The sequence below is a fragment of the Rhipicephalus microplus genome, chromosome 7 (genome assembly GCF_043290135.1).
Source record: "Rhipicephalus microplus isolate Deutch F79 chromosome 7, USDA_Rmic, whole genome shotgun sequence".
Classification (NCBI taxonomy): domain Eukaryota; kingdom Metazoa; phylum Arthropoda; class Arachnida; order Ixodida; family Ixodidae; genus Rhipicephalus; species Rhipicephalus microplus.
In genome coordinates, this window is record NC_134706.1 from 8,225,478 (window position 1) to 8,248,223 (window position 22,746).

Below are 22,746 nucleotides of genomic sequence, written 5' to 3' on the forward strand. Positions count from 1 at the left end.
CTACAATGTTTAATCCGAACTGGGAGGTTCCTGTTTGCATTGCTTCATGTAGGAGTCGGCTCAAAGGATTGCAAATCTAAACGAAACCAATTTTGCTAGCGATGCAAAACAACGAAACAGCAGTGTTTCTCGGCCCATGAGAATTCGGACGCTGCGCCAGAGCTCCTGGGCAAACTGCAAAAAATGCTCGTGGGGTCTTGACTGAACCACAAGCAAATACGAATTACTGAATAGTACTTTGAATTTTGATTGCATTGCCTCTGCCATGCAAATAAACGTGTTTTGAAGCATAAATAGTGCCACGTGAATTTATTGCCATATATTTCGACATTAACGGGTCACTGTTCACAAGAGTGCACTTCTTTCTGGCGTATCACTGATTGATAAATTAATTTATGTCGCTGTTGGAGCTTTGTGATTGTAACTCGCGAAATCACCTGCCACGGAGAAAGCGACAAAATCGGGATAATGAGTTGAGAGTTGGTTACTTCGGGTTCTGCTCGTGCAGTCGGTACGACGTTCGTTCGTTCTAGCACCCGCCTATAGATTCAAACTCCACCTAATTCGAACAATTCTATAGTCCCCTTCGAGTTCAGATAAACGAGCTTTTACTGCACTGCAAGGCTTGAAAAAGTTTGCCAGGTAGGAATTTCGTGCGATTACTGAGCGTCTTGGAAATTATTTGGCAGATGCCCATATGGGCTTTGTGTAACATGTTCATGCACTAGGATTGTTTGTTTGTTGTGGATACAAGCAACGAGTAAAAGTTTTGGCCTTAGCTCGAGGGGTGTCCTTTTGTTGAATAGTTGCAATAAGTTCGACATGTACGTTATCCACACTCCGAAAAGCAACATACTTTGTGGGCATTACAGTTTTAAGTTCTAATATCTGTGTCAAAGCCTTGTTGTCAAGTTCCGATTGCCGCTACTGCTCTTAAGTTCTCTTGCTTTGACAAGCAGCAAAATGGACCTTGGCTCTAAAATTCAAAATCGGTGTCTGTTGTCTCTATGGCCCAGCAAAACTTTTCCCGCTGAGTCTTGTTGAAAATTTTCTCGAAGGGGACATCCCACATCTTGCACCTGGAATAAACGTTGCATAAACGCTTTTCTGAGCTATATGCTTGTATAAAAAATGTGCTTTCATGTCAAGGCTGCCATAACATACTGTGAAAAGCTGCGTCGTATTCCAGTTGTCTATACAGCTAATTGTCAATTTTAAAAACTGCAATGCACCCTTTGCTTTCCTGGACTATTATATATTAATAGATATAATTCTATTCTTTAAACACACACACACAGAGGGGCTTACGATTGATTATCCGTTAATAGGTAACTCACTTTATTCCCCTTGTTATATTCTTCTCAATAAACAATGCACAGACAGCTCAAGTCGTTGCCATTGCCAGTACTAAATATAAAGTTATATAAATCCCCTTTACATTTAATTCTTGCTCAAGGGGTATCCTCTCGTCAAAAAGTCAGTTTGGCATAAGCAGTGCATATAGGGAAACTATACCCTGTAACAAAACATTTTTTGCTAGGTTTCTTACAACAAGAGACATCGCTGAAACATTCCTACCAGGCAATGCTGATTCTTGGGTCGATATAATTGATCTTTGAGGTCACGAGGGCAACGTCTTTGTTCTCTTCCTTGTCGACAGCTTGAAGTTCCAGTCTGTCTAGCTCCACTTCGAGCTTTTGTAAGCAATTCTTCTTGCGATCCAACTGCCTGGGTGTGACACTACAGTCTTCAGGTGTCGCGTCCCTTTTGATGATCTCATTTTCGTTCAGTTCTTTTATTTTTTTGCAATGTACTGCTCTTGTTGCTCCATTGAAATGTAATTGGAACAAAGTACACATGTTAGGGAGCGTACACCGACATGCATGTTAATGCCAGCAGTTATAGTTATCGTCTGAATATTTGTAATTAGATTTAACTTGCCAAAGCTGTACTGTTTACAGGAATAGAAAAAGCTCGTGACATATGTGAATATTTCGCTCTAATGAACGTGAACACTAGGAAAAGAGATAGTTTGAAAGAGGCATTGCATTGATAACTATAGTTTGTTAACCAATGGGAAAATGTAATCAAATTAGTCACTTAAGGGGTGCACCAAAACTCAAGTTATAGGTGTTTTTTACGGTCAGGAACATCGCCTATTCTGTGCTCAGAATCCTGCCTCAAGCTGTATAGTTGTAACCTATATTGCGAGTCCAGTTGTGAGATGCTAGGATAAAGAGCTAGCCTAGCAGTACCATTCTGACAGATTATTCCATTTCTGACCATTGACAATCATGTCAAGTTTCCCTTTGGCCAGTTGAGATGATGCACACAAGGTAACCTTTCTCGGCAATACATTCTCGTGCTTATTGCATGCATGGACTATGAATTATGCTATTGCAGAAGCGTGGTAAACTGGACCAGTTGCATACCTGCCAAATATACCGGATCTTAACATGTTTCTACGGTTGGCAGGAAAATTTCCCGGAAATCTCAATCTGCGTTTAATATGGCCACATTGACAAGTCAGACACAATCCAATCCAGGCTGTTTGCAGACTCATCGCATCAATGTTATAATTTGAACTAATTCAGGGGGCGTTAATGGTTCGAAAACTTTAATGCGTCGCGGTGGGTGATGTGAAATTCGTTATGAAACCGTCGAGCGATGCCCGAGAGCAGCATGATGGAAGCTTTAGAGTTACACGCGCGGCCGAAGCACACACTGTCATAACTATGGTTTCCGTTCCCCACGATCAATGTGAACGAAACCATTCTCTGTACTAAACTGCGGTTGCTCTTGACACGATCATGAATGGCGGCAACTAAGCTGAGAGAGCTCTGAAGTGCATTTATTTATTTATTTATTTATTAGAATACCCTCAGGGCCCGTAGGGCATTACAGAGGGGGTGGGTACAATATATATAACACACAAGAAAAAAAAAAGACAAAATAAAGAAACAAGTGTCAGATGCGCAAATCAGGAAGGCAACATAAGTCAACTAAAAATGTATAAGAATTCAAGCACATACAAGACAAAGATAGATAATGGAAACTGCGTATAGTTACAAGCATTGCTGAGAAATTGCAGTCTTGAATAACAAAGGGTCTGTTATTGTTACAACGGAAGAGGGAAGGTGGTTCCAATCGGTGGCTGTTTTCGGTAAGAAGGCTGCTGAAAAGAATTTGGTGCGGCAAAACGGAATGGCAACCTTATGCTGATGATCAATGCGCGATGAGTGGTATGACGGTTGTGAAATGAGGTCTCGCTTCATTGATGGATTGTGAAAAAATATCTTATGAAAAAAATGCAGTCGCGCCAGTTTCCTCCGGACAGTTAAATTGGGTAGGTCAAGGTTAGATTTCATTTCTGATATGCTAGCAGTACGGGAATAATTAGAACAAATGAACCGAACTGAGCGGTTCTGAACAGATTCTAACGCGTTAATTAAATTTTGCTGCACGGGATCCCATATAGCGGACGCGTACTCAAGCTTTGGGCGAATTAGTGATCGGTATAATAGAATTTTGAGGGACAGCGGAGCGCGAGAAAAGTTGCGGCGTAAGTATCCTAGCGTTCGGTTAGCGTTATTACAGATGTAGGTAACATGCGTGTGCCAAGATAGATTGTTGGTAATGTAAACGCCGAGGTACTTATATGAAGAGACATGCTGGAGGGGAACGGCGTTAATTCTGTAGGTACAGGGGGGAGAAATAGATCGCCGGGTTATTGACATGCATTTAGATTTATTAGAGTTGAGAGTCATAAGCCATTTATTGCACCAGGTTGAGACAGTGTCAAGGTCTGACTGTAGAAATTGGTTATCATATTCATTGTTTATTTCGCGGTAAATTACACAATCATCTGCAAATAACCTTATAGCGGAGTTAATGCTGTCTGGGAGATCATTAATATATATAAGAAAAAGTAAAGGGCCTAATACGGAACCTTGGGGTACGCCGGATGTTACTTTAGAAAGAGGTGAGTTATAGCCATTAGTTGTTACAAACTGCATGCGCGTCCTTTCGCCCAGTCAAAGGGATCGATGCTTTTTTCGCAAATGCTGCTGACAAAATCGTGGCAAATGGGATCATAGTTAGCCAAAAACTACATTTAGTAGTTCGTGGTTACAAAGAAATACAAAAGAAAGAGATATGTGTGGCCCAGAAAGAGAGTTATTTTGATGGAAATAGATGTTTTGAGCGTATGTCGTTGATGTTCCGTGTGTATGTCGTGGCTTGAAAACCAGTTTTTTTGGCTAGTGTTTTATTATATGAAATTTCGGGCGATACGAGTATTTTCGCTCCTGCTAAGGATTAGAACTGCCGAAATTGTATAGTAGTTGGGGAACCTTATAGTATAGAGATGATTTATGTGTTAAAAGTGTGGGAGGGCTGTTAAATTGGCACGTATTCCCCCTCGGAATCTCTTGGATTCAGATTTCTTGAACATGGCAGGTGTTGAGTTGGTAATAATGCACTGTGAAACAGCGCAAGGAAGAATGAAGCACCATACAAGGATACAAAAACGGGGCTGTATTACTCACAATTTTTTCTTTTGTGACTTGGACTTTCTCCATTCAGATTTCAACTGCTCGATTTCCAGTTCACACCTCTGAATGTGCTCTTCTTTCTTCTCTATCTGCACACATAACAGATGACACTCACAACGCTTGCTAAGAAATACTCATGTGGAGTGTACAAGCACTAGTTTCACAATCTTATATTGTTTCATTGACATAGCAGGACCACTGTCAGCTTTCAAAATGTTTCACCTCTGTTGGCTTAAAAGTTTAGACAACAATTTTACCATAATGCATAGTCAAAGTCATGTTTGTTTCGTTGTGTTTGCCTTCGTAGGCCTTTAGATGGGACAATAAAAGCTTATGCCACTACCTGCGTAGTGCATTTTGCGGCTTTGTACTTATCTACAGCTGTCCAAAAGGCAATATGGCTGTAAGGAGCTTCTGTAGGAAATTTGCACACAGTAAAAAGCCTAATTTTAACGTATACGCATCTGACACAAGAATGGCTTCGTTCAACCATTACAAATGTAACATTTAAAATGACAACACAAATGTTGATTTAATTCATTATAACCAATACTTTATGACACCGAGGTTCTACTATATATAGAGCTTTAAACATGTAATCACTTTGTCTAAAATTAAGAAACCTAAGCCTAAGTATTCTTTAAAGTGCTGCACATATTTCAGTCGGCATTTTCCTGTTTGCACATACATGTACACGGTTCCCTGTAATGGTAACGATCTTTAGAGCATCACACTTGTGCATTTTAAAGCAGTTAGCGTTTGGGGGAAAATAACCGCAACTGAGAGAGATCTCACGATATCTGTCATTTTGATTCGCTGTTGTTTAAAACATTGTGCGAGTTTTTTAACCGGTCCTTAAGGGACATAAATAAACGAAGTTTCTCCTGTTGATAAATTACTATCTTGCAATTAGAAAATTCCAACCCTTGGCGTGAGAAGACTCTTGGTAAGCGAGAAAAGGCTCAAAAAGAAAATGCTGGTGGCGACGACATATTGAAATTCTAGCACCAAACGTCGCGATGTTGCCGATTTTAACGGCGTCTGCCAGCGCCTATGCTGAACTTGGTAAAAATGGATGAGATTCACCTGCAACCTAAAATAGCGAGTCTCAGGAAATTTTTTTTTGCACCTATGTCGCCAGAATAACACAAATACATTTTGAAATCCGTGACGTCACGCGAGGCAATTTCTGTACCGAATTTAAAAATGAAACTTTGATATTGATTGTCACCTCTACCAATAAACTTATGATCCTGAAATTAGCGACTTTAGAGCTCTTAGAGGACACTTTATCAATCTAAACGGATTCATGGTTTGTATCTTTAAAAAAATTGAGGCAGGTGTGCCCTAGTGGTGCCACTAAGCGTGAAAAAAGTGCGGAGCATCTCTTTGTTTTTTTTTATTTATTTCAGTTTCTCTTACTTTCTCTTTATTTGTCGCTATCCTTATTTCTACTTTTTCGTTTTTTTCTCTTTATCTATTTTTCGCTTGCCTCCTCTTTTTCGATTTTGTATGTGATTTGTAGTGTTGTGTTTCCACAGCCATAGTAGCAATGTTTGCGCTTGGTACGTAATCCAGGCGCTCTTATGACCAAGAGTAAAAAGGCTTTCTTTTTCTTTTTTTGGCACAAATGCCCGCCCAGTACGCTGCAGTTGGCTACACCAAGCGATGACAACCACATACGATCACAGCGTACTACGGCCCACCCCCTAAAGTGGGGCTCAAAGTGCGGTTAGGCGTGACGATAGATCAAGCACCGCCAATAATACACAACATAAAACACGCTGCCACATATAACCACGTAACACAGCATGCTAAACACATTCTTCAGTAGCATCTAGCATTGGTTTGCTGTTATTGTTTCATTACCTTGGTTTTCCTGATTCCACACATTTAATTTACAAGATTATAGTATTAAGGTGACGTTATCATAATCCGTGAAAAGCCCAATGTTTTAATTGTGAGCAATGCTCCCATGGGGAAACCAAAACACTTCATTTCGAAATCATGGTTAGTGTTTATATCTATTGTTTCAATATCATTGATAGTTGGGCGAGTTTGTAAGAGTCAATGATTAAGAAATGGTGCAACAAAAAAAGAAGAAGCACACAACACTGACGACGACGAAGATACGCGGTGCCTTTCATGTCGTATTCGTTGTCAGTTTCGCATGATTTTTTTTGTACCGTTGCACATTTTAATATAATGAAATTTACACTGTTTTCTTCTTGTACTGTCACTTATATATTTATGCATGCATTTCATGATTGTCATCCCTGCTCTTTACAAAAAATTATGTCCATAATATACACTACAACCTTGATATAACAAACCCGGGTAAAACAAAATATCGGTTTTAACAAAATAAATGAAACATAGTCTTGAAAAAGATAAATTTAGAAATATACCTGCATAACGAATTTTAGGGTATAACGAGCTTATTTTTGTTTAAAATGCAACTTCGGTATAATTAGGTTGATGAATACCACATTCACCTTTGTTTGGATGTTTTCAATTTGCTTGTAAAAATTCTTGGAAACGGCTCGTCTGTGATTGCACAGAATGGCGACTGCCCTGTTGGCTCGGTTGTAGGCAAGCAGCTTCTCGGGCAATGACATACCGGCTGGCGGTTAGAGACAGAAAATTAGCAGTAATTAAACATCGGCATTCGAACTCTGTTAGAGAGGAGCGGAAGTCTTGCACAATAAAATAGTGCACTGAGCTCTGAACAAAGGTCGCTGCTGCAGTAAGTAAATCGAAAAGCACCCGAATGGCAGCTCTTGAACTTAAGTCTCGCTTCGTCACATTCATGCAGAGGATCCTCTAAGGTTACTTTAGACTATATGTATTCTTTGGAATCCATGTAAAGTAATCCTACCCTCGCGTACATTCCAGTACGATCGTGGCAATTAAGGAACAGAAATCGCTCATTGTATGCAGTGACTCCTCTTGATGGATTTGAAAAAAAATAATAATATTTCTTAGGCAACGAACCTCTTTAATATGTGCTATGCATTTATTCCTGTTACCTTTCGTTGTGGAATCCAGTCCCTTTTGGAAGGTCATAGAAGCGTTGTAAGTACGAAATACCTTTGCAGTCAGCCCCTTCATGAGTTTGTTGAGATATTTGTTGAGAGAAGCGGTCTGCAATGGTGCACATGAATTTCAGTGCAAGTAGCCCCATAATCGGCTGAATACGGCGTCATGAATTATTGCAATTCAACGTCGACAGGTCTGTTGCCACTCCAGAAAACTACAAACATGCGCTAAAATGTGAGAGTGCATTGAAGTTGATGAAATACGTGAGAAAAATGGCATCACTCGATCACGGACTAGCCCCATTCAAAATTCGGGATTTTGGCGCACGTCCACGTGGCGCCATCTCTCAGCGGTGGCAGCGGTGCGTTCCTGTAACTATGTCTGACCAAAAAAAAAAAAAAAACAAAAAAAGAAAAAACGTTTCAAATGGAATTCCGCATTTATACAGCTATCACCTACTCGAAGCTTCTGGTAACATTTAAATCGCCATCGCAGAAAAAGAAGTAGCTTCCCGTAATTATTTGAAGGGACACATAAGTGAAACAATGGCTTGGTTTAAATGAATAAACTCCACTCGGAGAAGTAATAATTTTAACTATGATAAGTTCATTATTAGCGGAGAAAACGAAAGCTGAAGAATATATATATATATATATATATATATATATATATATATATATATATATATATATATATATATATATATATATATATATATATATATATATAATTTCGCGCTGTAACTTCCGCTTGCGACGATACAAATTTTAAAATGTATTTTTCTTACTTTCGCGACATGGGCTCGATGAAATTTGCTGAATGGAACCCACAGATGACCTATTTTTTTCGATTAGAAAAAAAAAAACATGATCATCATCAGCCTGACTACGTCCACTGCAGGGCAAAAGCTTCTCCCGTGTCCCGCCAGTCAACTCGGTCATGTGCCTGCTGCTGCCGCTTTATGCCCGCAAACGTCCAATATGCCCACCTAACTTTGTGTCTCACCAGTTAGCCTTATCTTGGAATCCAGTCAATTACCCTTAATGACCACCGGTCCTGCCTATGCGCTACGTGTCCGGCCAATGTCCTCTACTTCTCGATTTCAACTACGATATCCTTCACCCCGGTTCGTTCCCTGACCCACTCTGCTCTCTTCTTGTCTCTTAAGGCTACACCTATCATTTTCTTTTCCATCGCTCGCCCCCCCCCCCTCCCGAGAAAAAATTTCTGACTATGCGCCTGCTCTTGCAGGCACTGCAGTGAATTCGCTAGCTTAGGCCATATGCTCTAACGTTGCCTCTCGTTACGAAGGCACGGACCGAATCATTCGAGACTAGTGGTTATCTGCTATGAGAAGCCCCAGTGCTTGGCTCAACCACGGGCTGTCCAGAGGGTCCACGATGCGGCGGTCGGCCTTGGCCTGACTGTCCCAACGTGGCAGCGGCCTGCTGCGCGCTCAGTCTATCCCGTTAGGGTTTTCAAAAAAAGTTATGCATTCATCCATTCATGTATTTTTTGAACCCCATAGCATTCACCATCGGTGGAAGGGGAGTGTTATCCCAGCGCCCCCCTTCCCCCGCCTCTAATTGGTTGAGCCCAAAAAGACAACATGCCTGACAATGGATGATATAACACAAATTACGCGATCACACAGTGGCCTGCCTTTAGCTCTTGACTTTCTGGCAATAATTATGGTATAAGTAATTAAATATCGCTTGTAATGCCACACAAAGACCCTTCGGCCGCCATTATTGTAAAGAAGACGGCGTGGTCTCATAATCCTGCATGCTTCTCTCCCCTCCACCCTCAGATGTGTATCGGGTAGAGGAGAAACGGGTAGCGATCTCCCTAGTCTGTGATGCTCACGTATACTATTTCATAACAAGTGGTTTCTTTTTTAGGCGTTTGTTCACTCACCGTGAGTAAATCGAACAGGTCTTCTGTTGGTTCTTTGCCTTCCATGAAAAGCTCCAAGTTGCCGAAGACGCGCTCGTCCACTGGAACCGTCTTCGCGTATCGGATGGAGTCCTTTCCGGGGAAGTCGAACTCCACCAGAAACGGGTCAGTCTCGCTGTCCGTCTCGTGCAGCGTGATGTGCTCCACCCGCAGAGAGCAGCAGCCGACCGTATCGGCAGTGGCGCCACCTTCCCGTTCATTTCCAGCTCTCAGTGCGAGCTACAGAAGTGGCCCAAGAGAGGCAAGGTAGTATGAAAACAGATCCGCAGAAAAAACGTGAAAGTGAGAAAAGAGAATATCGATCAGTTTTGCCGCCATGACGAATTAATGAGTGCGAAATTCTATAAACCAACTCCTTAAGCATTCGATCTTACTTAGATAATCATGACGACGGTGTAAAGGAACCTGTATGCTGCGGTGAGCGACACGACATTCGTGCTGTCGATGGTTTCACCGCAAACTGCTGAGAAAACAGCATGTACAAAGGTATGAGTTTCCTGCTAATATCTGTCAAGATAGGGTGACCGGCTGATCATTGTTCCTGCAGCTATCCCCTCCTCTTCTTCCGGACCTCTCATGGGTGTTTCGTGTGATGATTCGAATACGGTCGGTACGTTACGGCTGGCACGAAGACGGTCGGCACTTGGGGGAAAGGGGGTACGAAGTCTGCCCAGGTAGCTGTTCTGTGGTCTGCCCTCTATATTGACTTAATATGGGAGGGTGTGCTGCGATGAACCTTCGGCGTGTGGCAGCTTGGACTAGTTGGTATGACATGATGATAGTTATAGCGCGAGAACAGAACGACGACGCAGAGAAGTTCGTGTTCTTCGTAATCTTCGGCCTTTCCTGAACCTTGCGCATGCGTAGAACATACGACGCGGTGGGCAGTGTCACAGCTTTTGCACTTAATATGGACCCTCACTGCCGCAACACCGCCGACGACAAAAAATATACCTGCAGTGTTCAAATAACCTCCATCGCAATAAAAAAGAAAGCTAGTAGTAACGAGAAAAAAGTCTGAAAAAAATTGCGATTATGGCAGATCGACAATGGAAACGCACGCGAAGTGGTAGAACGTTCGTGAAAATGATCAATTAGCCTTCGTGATCAATTAGCCTTCGCAAGAACCCGTTCCCAACTACCTTGTCGATAAGGTACAGTGCCACGGACCGCTGGCGGACACCCATATCTTGCGAATTCCATCCGTTCATGTAGCTGCGTCGTATGCTACGCACACGGCACTTGAGCTTGCGGGCGAGCTCGTACTTGCGCACGTCCTTCTCGGCCCTGAATTTGGCGCTGGCGTCGAGGATGACGTACTTTGTGCGTCCCAGCACGTTCCACGAGGCCAACCAGGAGACACTGTCGTCGTGACGAACTTCTTTCCAGCTGTGTCCCCGGGGCGGTTTCGGCACCGGCGCATCCCTGCGCGCAGCAGGAAGTATACAGGGGTCAACACGTACGCTTGTCACTGTAAACGTGCGCTCCGGAATCAACGGGAAGCGCGTCAACCTTTGACCAGTTTGAGATGGCTCACTCGTGATCATTCATGATGGACGATACGGGTGCTCACGTGCTCAATATTGGGGTCAAGCATGATGTTACGCTAAACGCCGCCCGTGCAGTCTAACGTGCACCGCTTGGACGTTCTAGAGAAGTGTGTAGAACTATGTATGTCCGTGTCTGTAAAAAAAAACATGAAGTCACCAGCTGCGCCTGACTGCAGAAAAAAAATCGCTGTTTCGCTGCAAGTGCGAAGTTGATAAAAGCGATATAGCATCGAATCGAAGTGTCATCGAAGGCTAGCTACCATCTCTTTTAGTATCCTGATCCGGCTTCATAAAATAAAAAGGGACTGACGTGCAAGTTGGTTTTGCGGTATACCGCGAGTTAGTGTAAGAGTCGAAGGAAATTTAGCGATGGTTGGTTGACTTTCGTACAACGCTGGTGTAAGGGAATCCGGCTACTGCACCGTGCTGTCTATCACTTCAACGAAACTTAGCGGTGTAAACAGCGCGTAATGTAAGTACGTATGAACTGTCTGCTCATCTCGTCCAAGATAAGGGCGCGCGACCGTGCCTGATAGCTGAAAGTACGCAGTTTTAAAGACGATATAGTCTTTCTTGGGGACCTTCGACGCAAAAATTGTAATTTGTCTGTCTGTCTGTACATTTGTCTGTTTGTCCACTCTCAGTGGCACCGGGTACTTGAAACGGCCGACCCCATCCACAGCGCCCACCAATGCTGCTCAAGACTTAGCGTTCATACTTGTGCAATTGTCAATTAAAAATCAATTATTGCGCATGTCTGGGGCACCATAACAACACGTATATAATCTGCACGTGCGTCTTTTACTAGAAAAGGCACACATAAGTAATTTTAAGGACCGTAGCGCTTATCACGTTGCGCTGACCATGCAACGCTTGCACGAAAAGGCGAGTTTTTCCAACGCTTTGCTAAGACGAGACGGTGGTGGCACCTACCCGTCGCCTTGCGTTCTACACCTAATCACCTCTGAGACGGGCGCGCACACCCGTCTCAGAGTCACGCGCTACGTTTTCCCAGAAAACTGCCAGATGACGCTCATGTCTCACGTGGCACGTGGCTTGATGCGCTCGTTCGCCTCCGCTCCACGCTCGAGGCACTCCAGCGCAGTGTCTCCAGAGTACCATTCACAGATTTTCTTGCGCAGGACATCAAATAAATGTTTCGTTCACTGTCTCCACACGCAAGACTATCGTCTTTCGGCGAAATTCGCAAATTAACATGCAGATATGGGCCATTTTTTTTGCATAGTACATTTTCCCCCTTTCTTCGGAAAACGGCCTTTGTGTTTCCGCTGGAGCCGGCCCCTTTTATCTTTTTTTGCACTATCACTCTCTCTCTCTCTCTCTCTCTCTCTGGAGCCGGTTCTTTTTATCTTTATTGAAGTAACTAGAGGAAGTAACTAGAGTAACAACGTTGAAGTAACTAGGGGAATAAGAATGGGGTGGAGCACATTTGGCAAGCATTCTCAAATCATGAATGGTAGATTGCCGCTATCTCTTAATAGTAAGATGTATAACAGCTGCATCTTACCGGTACTTACCTACGGAGCAGAAACTTGGATGATTACAAAAAGGGTTCAACTTAAGATGAGGACGACGCAGCGAGAATTGGAAAGAAAAATGATAGGTGTAGCCCGAAGGGACAAGAGAGCATAGTGTATCAGGGAACAAACGAGTGTTAAGGATATCATCGTCGAAATCAAAAAGAAAAAAATGGTCATCTATTGAAGGAGCTATTTTTTATCTGTGGTTTGCGTAGATCTATAGCTGGAGATAATTTTAGCGTGAGTCTCAGCTCCGGTATCAAATGATTTATTATTTTAATCACGCAATAAAGTCACTACATCGCTGCCGACCGCATTACCACGTAGTGGCGCTCGCCAGAACTTTGCGGGCGGAAATGACGCTGGAAGGTTGCCGCCATATCATTGGATAAATGTAACGTTAGAAGCGATCGTAGTGTAGGATCAAAAGAGGTTACTAATCTGTTTCATTCTTCTTCTCTGTGCTTTTTCATCGAACCCTGAACAAACGCTGCCACAACAAAAAAGATCACTGCGACTACAAAGCACGACAGAGGCGCTGACTGCCAATTCGCTACTGGGTTTTTGGCTTGCGCGGGTCGGTATATACGAAAGATCTCTCTCTCTCTCTTTTTTCCCCTCTTCTTACTTTTGGGAGTTTGCGAGCAGCCTCTTTCCGCGCGTGCCCTGTTCAAGGGGTGCAGTGCACCATTGTTGTGGCGGCTCACCGAACAACGCGCGAAGGGTCAACAATACTTCACTGTCTTGGTCGTTTCACAAGTTCCTTTCACAGAATAAAAGGAGGGATTGACTCGGGATGTTGTAAAAAACAGCAGAAAATACCTCGCTTCGACACGGTAGCTTCCGCTCACGTTCTGGCAAGCCAGGCGTCAGGCACCACGCTTGTTACTGTGGCAACATGCTTAACATGACTTTGAAATAAAAAAAAAGAACAAGCTACGATAGGGTGCGAGCTTCCGTCACGTAAGCGCTTCCAGCTTATTTCATTGGTGCAGCTTTCCTACGTCATGGGCGAGTGAAATGTGGTCAAGTGACCCCGCGAAAATCGAGTTGAGGGCCACCATTTTTTTTTCTTGTATTTTGAAATTTCAAACTCGAATTACGTCAGATTGCGTGCCGTTATCACTGCCGTTTTTGCTGCATTAGTCTGCCTGTACTTCAGTCTACACAACCCACGAATAAAACAGGGGGGGGGGGGGCGGGGGTTGAATAGTGTTGGAGGGCCCCTTTATGAATCAGTCTCAGACTGGATTCCAAGTAAAATAGCAAGCGAGTGAAGGGGGGACAGAAAGTTAGGTGGGCAGATGCGATTAGGAATTTTGCGGGTATAAAGTGGCAGCAGAGGACCGAGTTTACTGGCGGGAAATGGGAGAGGCATTTGCCCCGCAGTGGGCTGTTAGATGTTGAGAAGGAAGGAAGGTCGCTGATGGCATCCCACCGCTGCCACCAGTTGTTTGAGTTGGGGAAAGAAGGTCGCTCCAGGTGAGGTCCTTGATGTAACCGGGTGGAGGAACTGAACCCTGACAAGAGGATACGAGAAACATAACAGGGGTTTATGACATTATTTACACATATTTACAGAAAAGCAAGGGATAGTGGTTTCACAAACCACGAGCGTGGTGGTTGAACGTTACATAGTTCAGAGCCAGGTTCAGAGAGCGCAATGTCCAGCACTCTCCGCGTCGTTTTATGCCCTGTCGGGCTCCTCCTCTCAGAGTCGAACACCAATCACGCACACACAGGTGAGGGAGGCGAGCATACAAGGTCCACGTGAACACTGCACGGTGGTGGCGCCAGCAGGGCTGGTCCTCGTCGTGGGTGTGCCGTTAGACGAGCGTTCCCACGATCCTGGCCGCATACTTCAAAGGGCCCACTGCACAGCTCGCCCAATTAGCGGGGCGATCTGCGTGCGCTGTCCGTCGCGGTCTCTTTCAGAAAGACGCCGTCTTTGTTGGCCTCTCTCGAACGGCTAATGGCGTCTTGGCGACACGACGTCTTGGTCCTCCGGCTAGCACGTACAGTGCCTGACGAGCATAGGCAGTCGGCCGGTCGGCTTGGTGATTGGGGATCAAAAGGGAGCACCGCTCCTCTGTCAGCTCCGGCGCCGGCCACGACAGCTTTGCCGTCGCCCGATGAGTCGCCGAGTCCATTAGTCACCGCTTCTGCTTGAAGCGACGACAAAAGGTCCGCTTTTGAAGGACGTGAACTCGCCTCTGCCCGCCGCCTGGTCTGGAATAATCACTCAAATACTTGACAGCGTCGGTAAGACTGGGCGCCGAAGGGATTGAGAGATGAATCCCCAGGCCAAACCTAACAGGGCGTAGTCAGACTGCTGCTGATGATGACGACGTGATTTTGAGACATCGACAAGGAGACGCTTTTTTTTTCTTAGTATGGAGCGTTAACACTCTCCACACACCGTAGTCAGATTACACGTATAGAATATTTTATTTTTATATTAAAGTTTTGGTCTCTGAGCATCTGCAAGCCAGGTACACTGCAATGGACATTATCCCGACGAGCCGACACCGTTACACTGAATTTGAAAACTTTGCGTCTTTCGACCACGCAGCCTAAGTCGCAGGAATTGTATTCAGGGTCGCTAGACGACATTTTTCTCATCGCTGATGTGAACCTCGATAAGTCTCATCTGTCGCTATTACGTCTCGAGTTGCTGTCTTCCCGTGACGTCACACTGCGATGACACATCAGTGAGAAGCCGCCTCCTCAATATCGAAACCGAAAGTGTTTTTTTTAAGTAGTGGTATTAAATATACGATGCCTTCCCATGCGCCACAATAAGGTTTCTCGACACTAAGCTAGAATACGATAACATAAAATTCATGTCAGTAACAAGGTCGAAGACGAACAAACAGCTTGAAGGCGACATAGAAGAACTGCATGAGAGAAGGATAAGCAACTTTTTGCGCAGTGTTGGCTGACAAAGGAGAGCCCAACGGGAGTATCATACGGCTCTACACGGTGTTTAAATAATAGTATCAATTATGTTTCGGCTACGGTGAAAGGGCGCGTTTCTTCGAAATCACCATACGTACAGTGACTCACTTTCCAATGTTGATAATGACATCTTCCGGCTGAACGCGTCGTTTCAGCATGCCCATGTTGGGATGTTGCCCGCGACCGCAGAACAGTCCGGGTGGTTCTATCTTGAAGTTCGCGATTTTCTGCCTGTGTCCGTCTACGATGCAATAGCCGTACTTCTGCTCCAATTTGTCTCGCTGGAGTTTAATCGCCTGTGGACAGAGAAAGGTCGCTAACTTTCATAATAAATAAATAAATAAATAAATAAATAAATAAATAAATAAATAAATAAATAAATAAAGAGTTTGTAGCCGTCAATGATGCAGTAGCCCTACTCCTGCTCAAATCTGTCGCACCGGAGTTTAATCGCCTGAGGACGGAAAAAACCAGTACCATTCATAGTCAATCAATCAATCAATCAACGCGAAGATGACGACGTTGATAGAAGAAAATATAATTCATTCGCAAACCATGAGGTTCAATTCTCGTAATTTCTCATCGTCCTATCCTCTGTTTTAACGCCGGTCCGTTACAGTATTACTAGGCCAGTGAGCCGGTACCCTTCGAGTAGGACACAAAGATCTCTTGGATAAAAGCCAATGTTCATGTTCAGAAATGCTATGCTATATACGTTCGAATTAATTTTTTTCTGTGAAGAACAGCACGACCAGCACAACTGGTCGTACTTTCAGTTTGAGACACTTAGACCACTCAATTTCAATGTGACCGCATGGTTATGGTTTTGAAATGGGACCAGCTTAATAAGGTTCATTTATATAGTCATGGTTCTTGTTGGTGGTCAATTGTGTTGTAACTGGAACTAGTTGCTAGCTGGAACCAACTGGTCCCACTTAATTCCCAACTGGAACCAGTTGGCTTAAAACTAGGACTATTTGATACCAGTTAGTGCATGTTGCGCCAGATCTGAGTTGAAACTAGTTGGATTATTAGTTACACGTTTTCACCTGGGAATCGATCAGACCGTGCTTCAACATCGCTTCTCACAAGGTGCATGCCTCGATGGCATAGCGCAAATCGGAACGGTCTTATGGCGAATTTCATTCTGAGAGCAGGAGCACTCAAAAGCACGCTGAAAGTGCTTCGGAGCCGGCGTGTTTCAGTGGTCGAACAGGTGCAGGAGTACTGTCATCCATTGATAGAGCGAGAGTGTTTGTGCTGCGCCGAGAGCAGCCAGGAGCAGTTTACAGTGCTCTGGCCTGAAAAGCGGAGTAGGCACAGTACGACGAGTCACGTGGTCCTTGAACGTCACAGTCTCCGATTTTTTTTTTTCAGCGGCAAGTGCAGTGACAATGGTAGCAAGCGTGTGTAGTTTGACACTGCTGTTTTGTACGGACTCTGCCTAATGCGTCGTTAGCGTCATTGCACTAACATAATAGGTATTAGGATAACGAATTCGAGCGTGTGGTTGACTGGTTTCACGTGTATTTTGCTGCTCGCCCACAGAGAATATGCCGGGGCTTGGAATGCTTGGACCAGATGGCCTCCCCGCTCATCACCCCCTTCACATGCCATGACGATAGTTATAGCGCGAGAAAAGAACGACGACAAAGCGACACGAAGGACACGATCGAGCGCTTCTTGTCTCTGTGTCGTCGTTCTCTTCTCGCGCTATAACTATCGTCATGCCATATACCAACTAGCCCGAGCTTCCACCCTTTACCTGTCCTCCGGGAGCGCGGCGCATTCCAGTGGCAGGTTGAGTGGCCCTGCTCTCAGTGCTGTGCCCCCCAATTCTCAGTGCCCTGCCCCTCTACTCCTGTTCTCTCAACGGAATTCGTTATCGGAGTGCACGACGAACTGTACTAGCCTGTTTTTGCTGCTTCGTCATGGCCTTCCGTTGCTCGGCTTCCATTTCGTAGTGTGCGCTGATCTCCCGAAAATCGCATTTCCCGAGGTCGGTGATGAGCTTCGCTTCCTTGCGATTCATGCACTTCCTCCAGTCGCGGAGGAAGTTCTCGTTGAACGCCGGCTTGGACGTGTATTCGCGTTCGAGCATGCGTGCGTAAAAACCAGCCACTTCCTCAGCTTTGGCGCTGAGCCTCACCGGGACATCTGAAAGCGTGCGGGCGACAAAATTTCTTTATTTCTTTTTTCTTCCGTAATGTAAAAACGCTAAGCATGAGAGGGATCGCCGTTGGCGGCTACATGTGGCAAATTGGCTCCTTTTTGGGAGTTCACACGCTTAAAGGGTTTCTAAAGCTTTCCCGATAATGCGCATGCATACGGTTAAGAATGCCGACATGGCCAACAATGACAAACGCGGCAGTGCTGCGAGCTGCGGGCGCGCCACAAATTTCAAGACGCAATCTTTTACCGTAATTCTAGGCGCCTATAGGTATTCCCAGCATTTCCTGGCGTCAATCCGTCCGCAAAGAGATGCTGTGCGCGATTAGCGTTACTGCTTCGTGATTACCCCATCGCATGTCAGACGTCAACACTCAACTACTCAATGTCATCGGCAGTTGCGCTATTAGTGAACGTAATAATTAATTCAGCCCGATGTGTTGCTATCGCAATCATTACTGCCAAAACTGAGAGTTTTTCTTTGAAATTGCTTCTGAGCCCCCCCCCCCCCCACACACACACACACAAAGAAAAACGTGACGGTGAAATTCCAAAAAGAAGTTCAAATCCACGTTTGACAAACGGATATGGCAACTATGCTTTGACTGAACAAGTACCACAGGCGTCGACAGGATTTTTTTTTGGGGGGGTAGGGTGCCTCTATAGTCATGAGGGCACCCTATAGTCTTGGAGAAGGAGGGGGGGGGAGGGGAGTGCAACCCCCGGGGCGTTATGGGAAGGGAATGCCCTGGTTCTTGTTTTTCTTGGGCAAGGGACAAGGTAAACATTTCGCACCCCCCCCCCCCTCTTTCTCCCACCCTCTGTTGACACCGATGACACTGAGCGCGAAGGCATGAACTCACTGTTGTAAAAAAAGTGCACGTGGCTCGGTAGTCGCTTGTAAGGTGGCGCGAAAAGCGGCCCTCTGTGCTCTAGCGTGTGCCACATTTTGCGTTTCTTGGCGTCGTTGCGAGGCTCTTCGTCTTCCCACCTGAAGTAAAGACAGGCACACACTCATTCTCCCGAGGAGAACGCATTCCAGCAGGAGCTTCGCAGATACTCTTTGAAGTATACATGACGGAAGTGGAACTTTAAGCGCTCATTTTTCTTTGTTAAGCACAACATTATAGAGAACTGTTCTTACAGTACGATTGCTATCAATAACATCCCTTATACTTTCATAGGCACCATTGTCTGTTAGTCCTCATTATTTATGTATACATGACGTATATTTGCCAGCTTTGCCATTCAAAAGCAGTTCATACATTCGGGAAATTCAACCAAAGTGCAGGTATTGCGGCTGCCTGAAGGCTACCTGGAGTCACAATATTTGAGAGTGCTCGGGGAACCCATCTCTAAAAAGGAACACTGACACCTTCTTCTCTCGGGGTGTGGGACCCATCTTGTCGTCGACTGATCACCATATTCTCGCAGAAGCAATTAACTGGGCCGAAACAGTCACCGAGCTACGGGCCATCACCCTTAGAACCACCGGCAAATCACAATAAATTGAACGGCCTCGTTCAATTTATTCTGTTCCGTCAAATAAAGTTGCTTCTCTATTTATCTATCTGGTACATTCGGTGCCATGTATTCGGTCATCGAAGGGGGAGTGCTCGTCAGGGGTTTCAGGCGAGTGTATGCGGTTGTCGAATTGATAGGGGCACCATCGCTACCCCCCCCCCCCCCCTTGCCCTCTTTGATAGAGACCTAAACAAAAAAAGCGCCGCAATGAATGCAAGAAAACTGTGGAGGGGCGAAACATGTAGGGAAGGGTGTTCTGCCTCCATTAACGTTAAACCCAGGGAAGGACGAAACATACAGGACTTTGAGAAAGATTTTCACGAAGCACTGGCGGAGCCAAGCATGAAACCGGGAAAGGGTGTTTCTGCTTCACCAACGTTTCTGCTTTCTGCTTCAGCAACGACTATTTGTTGGGCCAACTGCTTCTTTCTTCATCTTTAGTGGACCTGTGGTGGAGCAGTTCGATTCAACCATTGTGGCGCATGCCCATTTTTATGGTGAACAGGAACTACATGACACACCGTGACAACAGGAGACACCGTCAAGCCTGACCCCATGGGATGCCTTGCAGCTGAAATGCAAATGAAGCGATGACATGCTTCTCGCAGAGAGAGGCCTGCCATTGGTCCACGGATCTTCGGTGTAAAGTAAACAGTTCTATAAACGTTAAGGGGTGTAACTTCGCTTCCCCAACGGAGAATCCTGCTTACGTCTACGTTGCTTTCGCTGTAATACAAGCCGGAAAGCAATCGTCTGGGCTATATGAAAATATATATGCGTGGTTGGATAGCCTGCTGATACGGAATATTATCTTCGGTTTATTTTGGTAAGCTGGGAATAAAGTATGACGATTACTTGCAGAAGCAGATCGGTTGAGCCTCACGTCACAAGCATAGCCATTGCATCGAAGCTGTATACGTAAGAACTAACTTACATAAACATTCATTCTTCCCGCGAACAATCACAGAGTGGAATTCATTAATATTTACCTCACCCTGGTTACGCAAAATGTTCTGATCTTTGTGCTTTTGTATGTATATGTGTGTTTATGTGCATCCTCTCCTGCTTGGACCACTCTATGCAATATTGTACAAAATAAAATAAAAAAGAATTAGTTATTCAGAATATCATCCTTTGATGAGAGTTTTATGTACATGTCACAAATGACCCAGCACTTCATTATTGCGTTGGTAACTAAGGTCTCAACAGATATAAAAGTGCGAAGCCAGCGCATACCATCTCCACGAGGCCTTGTCGTCTTCCACCTTGTCCGTTCCTTGTTGTTCTGCCTCAGCCTTTCGCCCGTTACGGTTCGACTTGAATTTTATGACACGTTTCTCTTTACGGTCGCCAATATGCTGTTTCACTGAAAACTAAGGAAAAAAGTATGTGCAGTTTGATTTGACCTAAAAGGGTACTGACACAAAATCACGTGGCGGGATAGCGTGTGGAACTTATCCATGTGAGCATGCATCACATATCATCTGCAAATTCAAATATCCACAGCGGATGATGAAGTTCGAAGGTATTTCACATGAATTTTGAAGTTCGTGTGCCGCACCTCGTGGCATTGGCGCCCTTGATACTTACTGGAGAGCGACTCGATGGTGAGCGCCCCTACCACCCAGGCGGTACAACTTATGATGACGTCACAGTCGCCATTTCTGTTTTGCTTTTAAGCACCATTTCGCTTTTACTTTTAAGCGGCTGCTCACGAGTACGTGGCGGCGGCGCATACTTTAAAAACTTTGAGTTTTATGACAGTGCTTCACCGTTTCCTGTTCGAAAGGACTTGATGCGGACCGTGCGGAAGTGCGTCACAGTTCTGTGAGCTTACGTGGTCGAGTGTCGCTAGGTGGCGATAGTTGCACCCGGCCGCCTCTTGTTTTTGCAGCTTTCTCAAACCGACATGGGTCTGTATTGAGGAGCCTGTAGTTAATTATCTGTCGCGCGTTGCAGCAAACGATGTGTCGTGTTATGTCTAACAGGCCCCCGGCAACACATTGCTGCAGAAAAAAAAAAGAGGCCAAATTTTTTGTCGTCACTCATTTAACATCGCGATGGATGATTGAACGGCGGAGCGGTAAAATGAAGCGTTTACCAAGCGTGCACCACTAACTGACCCAAACACCCACTCTGCTGAACCATGGGAGGTGGTCGCATCAGCGCGCCTCTCCTCCGCTTTCTCCAACGCTTGGCGTGCCCTTCCTCCTCGCTCACCAGCACCACATGTGCTCGAGCACGTGCTACCATTGGTCAACGTCCTTGACTGGCACGCTCTCTCCTCCTCTCCACGCAATCTGCTCCTCTACCTCCATGGCTTGGCTCCTCTCTAGCGAGCTTCGACTTCTCCCTTTTGTCTACCGGGCTATACAATAGGCTTCCCACTCACCCACTTAGCGTTACCCATGCTCCCCCGCTAGTGAGGCTTCACCGCTTTCGCTGCTGGCCTAGAAAGTGCGGACAACGGATCTCCAGGCATTTACCTAGGTCCAAATTGAACGCATACGTAATAACTCGACATATTTAGAAAAAGGCCAAGGTTCTCTTGTAACCAATTACTTGCGCAGCGCAGTGCATCATCGGCAGTCAACTGGCTCACTTTTTTCAATGCGCCATTGCTGCTGGATTAACTTATTTTTTTTTTTACTACACCGTATTCCGGATTCGACTACATTACTCGCCAGAAGGAATAAAACTTTCCAAAAGGACGAAGGGCAATGGAGAATAGTGGCGCACACAACGTCTGCGCTCCGTTCTTATCTAATGTCAGGATCCTTGGAAGAAGCGGGGGCAAGCTGGAAAGTGATATCATTGGGCCCTATCATATATCAGCGTGCAGGATGACAACGGCAGTTGGATGTAACAATGGCGCATGTAACGCTGACGCATGTGTCCGCAGTACATCCATTTCTTTGATGCAGAAGAAACGTTGCTTCCTATCACTCTGACGTTTAATTAAGCTGTTTAAGCCGTGAACTGAAAACGTGAAATAAAAAAAAGAGATATGCCTAGCAAGCGTCCCGACATTGTGTGCTCCTGCGCCGGTAAAATTGTAAACGCTCTCACCGAGATTGATCTGTGACTGTGCAGAGGCTGTTGATTGACAAAGGTGCATGGATTGCTAGTGATGATGATGTTCATAGGAATATTGGCACCTACCCACTCAGCAGCGAGATGCAAGACTGATAGTGATGATGATCACATAAGGCTTGAAAAGTAACCACGATGTAGGGAGAAAATCAAATATCGAATTATCGGTCGTATTTTTGAAGGATTGCATCAAGAAATCGCAACTTGAAAGAGAGGAGTGGTCTGCACGTGAGATGTGAGACGAAAGAAATATCTCTGCATGCAGGATCAACTATTAGATAAAGTTAGACTATAAGTGAACAATGCAGAGTTGCCATATAGTGTGTTTTTCCTATGCTCTATCCACTATCAGTTACATTCTTT

At 44.9% G+C, this 22,746-nt stretch overlaps 1 protein-coding gene across 1 annotated transcript; it reads right to left on the minus strand.

Moving 5' to 3' along the window:
• Positions 1–4: 4 nt before the first annotated feature.
• LOC119179429 (DNA topoisomerase I, mitochondrial-like) lies at positions 5–21,700 on the minus strand. Its single transcript, XM_075868384.1, has 12 exons — positions 21,683–21,700; positions 20,527–20,663; positions 18,630–18,757; positions 17,510–17,754; positions 15,706–15,893; positions 10,691–10,973; positions 9,510–9,767; positions 7,563–7,697; positions 7,049–7,156; positions 4,548–4,642; positions 1,579–1,728; positions 5–1,079 (listed from the first exon to the last, which is right to left on the minus strand). The coding sequence occupies exons 1-12, from the start codon at positions 21,698–21,700 to the stop codon at positions 977–979; spliced, it is 1,848 nt and encodes a 615-aa protein (XP_075724499.1). The 3' UTR covers positions 5–976.
• Positions 21,701–22,746: the final 1,046 nt, after the last annotated feature.

Excerpts from the sequence above, each read along its gene's own strand:
- LOC119179429 (XM_075868384.1), bottom strand. Across the intron at positions 1,729-4,547 it reads AAGTCACAAAAGAAAAAATT|GCAGTTGGATCGCAAGAAGA; the intron begins GTGAGTAATACA and ends TGTCACACCCAG. Across the intron at positions 1,080-1,578 it reads CCAAGAATCAGCATTGCCTG|GTGCAAGATGTGGGATGTCC; the intron begins GTAGGAATGTTT and ends CGTTTATTCCAG.